This window comes from Procambarus clarkii, chromosome 24 (genome assembly GCF_040958095.1).
Source record: "Procambarus clarkii isolate CNS0578487 chromosome 24, FALCON_Pclarkii_2.0, whole genome shotgun sequence".
In the NCBI taxonomy this organism is placed as follows: domain Eukaryota; kingdom Metazoa; phylum Arthropoda; class Malacostraca; order Decapoda; family Cambaridae; genus Procambarus; species Procambarus clarkii.
The window spans coordinates 37,850,989-37,852,562 of NC_091173.1; the positions used below are offsets into that span (position 1 = coordinate 37,850,989).

The 1,574-nt window shown below is 58.4% G+C and overlaps 1 protein-coding gene across 1 annotated transcript; it reads left to right on the plus strand.

The window, feature by feature from the left end:
• Window positions 1-215: 215 nt before the first annotated feature.
• Window positions 216-803, plus strand: LOC138368023 (uncharacterized). Its single transcript, XM_069330319.1, has one exon. It carries the CDS (start codon window positions 216-218, stop codon window positions 801-803), a length of 588 nt encoding a protein of 195 aa, XP_069186420.1.
• The last annotated feature ends 771 nt before the right edge of the window (window positions 804-1,574 follow it).

Consider the following 1,574-nt stretch of genomic DNA (forward strand, 5'->3'; position numbering starts at 1 on the left):
CCCCCTTGGGGGTTGCGGGGGCCAAGCCAGGTGGTGCAGAGTCCGTGTTTGTCCCCCGCGGCCCCTCCTCGTTGTTGGTGCCTTCTGCTTCGACTGATCCTACTCCGGCTGTTCAGCAGTTTGACCCACCTGGCTCGTTGGTGTCTGATGTGGCGCCCTCATTTCCTGTGCACGTCGTCACTGCGGAGGTTCATCGGGCTTGAGATGTTGCTGCCATGGAGACGGGTACGTCTGTGGAAGCTGCTCCATCGTGTGTAGGTGGGAGTGGCGATCCTGCAGGCCCTTCGTGTGGGGTTGCTCCTTCGTCTGGTGGCCGTTCATCCGACGTGGTTGCTGCTGCTCCGGAGGTGCTGCGGTCCTCTCGTGGCTCTAGAGGGCCTTCCCCGGTCGCAACGTCGGACCAGCCTCGTCGTAAGCGGGAGGCACGGGCGCGTTCCTCTGACAAAGGGCCTCCCATTAAGCGAGGGGGGTCTACGGCTGGAGCTGCTGTGGCGTGCGCCCCTCCTCCTCCCTCTGGTGGCCTGATGAGGTCTGTTGCACCCGGGGCCCCCTCTGGGGGCAGTGACGCCCCAGAAGCAGTTGTGGTTGATCAGTGGGTGGTGTCCTCTGGTGTGGAAGGTCCTGGACGGGATGCGCTGACGTTGAAGTTTACAAAGTCTACGAAGAGTGCGAGCGCCGACGTTCTTGTGGGGCCCTCCTCTGCAGGGTTGCCAGATGGTGCGCCTACTGTTCCTGCTGCCTCCCGTGTGAGGGGCTCTGCTCCGCCTTCTACGGGGGCTGTGGGGTCCTCATTGCCTTCCTGATGGCGCCCTCTCTGACTCGTGCGACGCTGAATGTGCGTGGATTGCATGACTTGGCTGTGCAGATGGGCTTGGTGGCTGTGCTTCGTGAGCAACGTGTAGATGTAGCCTTTATTCAGGAGCATAATGTGCGTGACTTGAGTGCTTTGTCTGGGTTGACTGATGATTTTCATGTAGTGCTTAATCCGCCGAGGATGTCCTTTGGGGGCACGCTGATGCTGTTCTCCTGGAGGGCGTCCATTTCCGTGCTTCACACGGAGATGGATGAAGATGGCCAGGTGTTGTTCGCTCGTGTGCGGTACCTCGGGGTGGAGAGTCCCTTATTGACTGTGTATGCTCCTTCTGGCACGGCGCGACGCAAGGAGAGGGAGGAGTTTTTCCAGGGTGGGCTGTTACACTTCTTGCGTCATGACACAAGGGACATGGTTTTTGGGGGCGATTTTAATTGTGTCACTCTCGCACGGGATTGCAATAGTGCGCATCCGCAGAATGTTTCTCGGGCGTTGGTCTCCACCTTACAGAGTTGTGGGTTTCATGATGCTCCTCTCATGTTTGGGGGCGATTTGGAATTCACCTTTGCTGCGCGAGGGGCGTGTTCCAGGCTGGATTGCTTTTATGTTCATGGGCGGGAGGGCTCTGTTTTTGCGTTTCGTACGGTTCCTGTTGCCTTTTCTGATCATGGTTTGGTTGTGGTGCATGTTGCTGTTCATAGTCAGGTTCGTGTGGGGAGGGGTTGGTGGAAGTTGAATTGTCGGTTGTTGCGTTGTCCTTGGG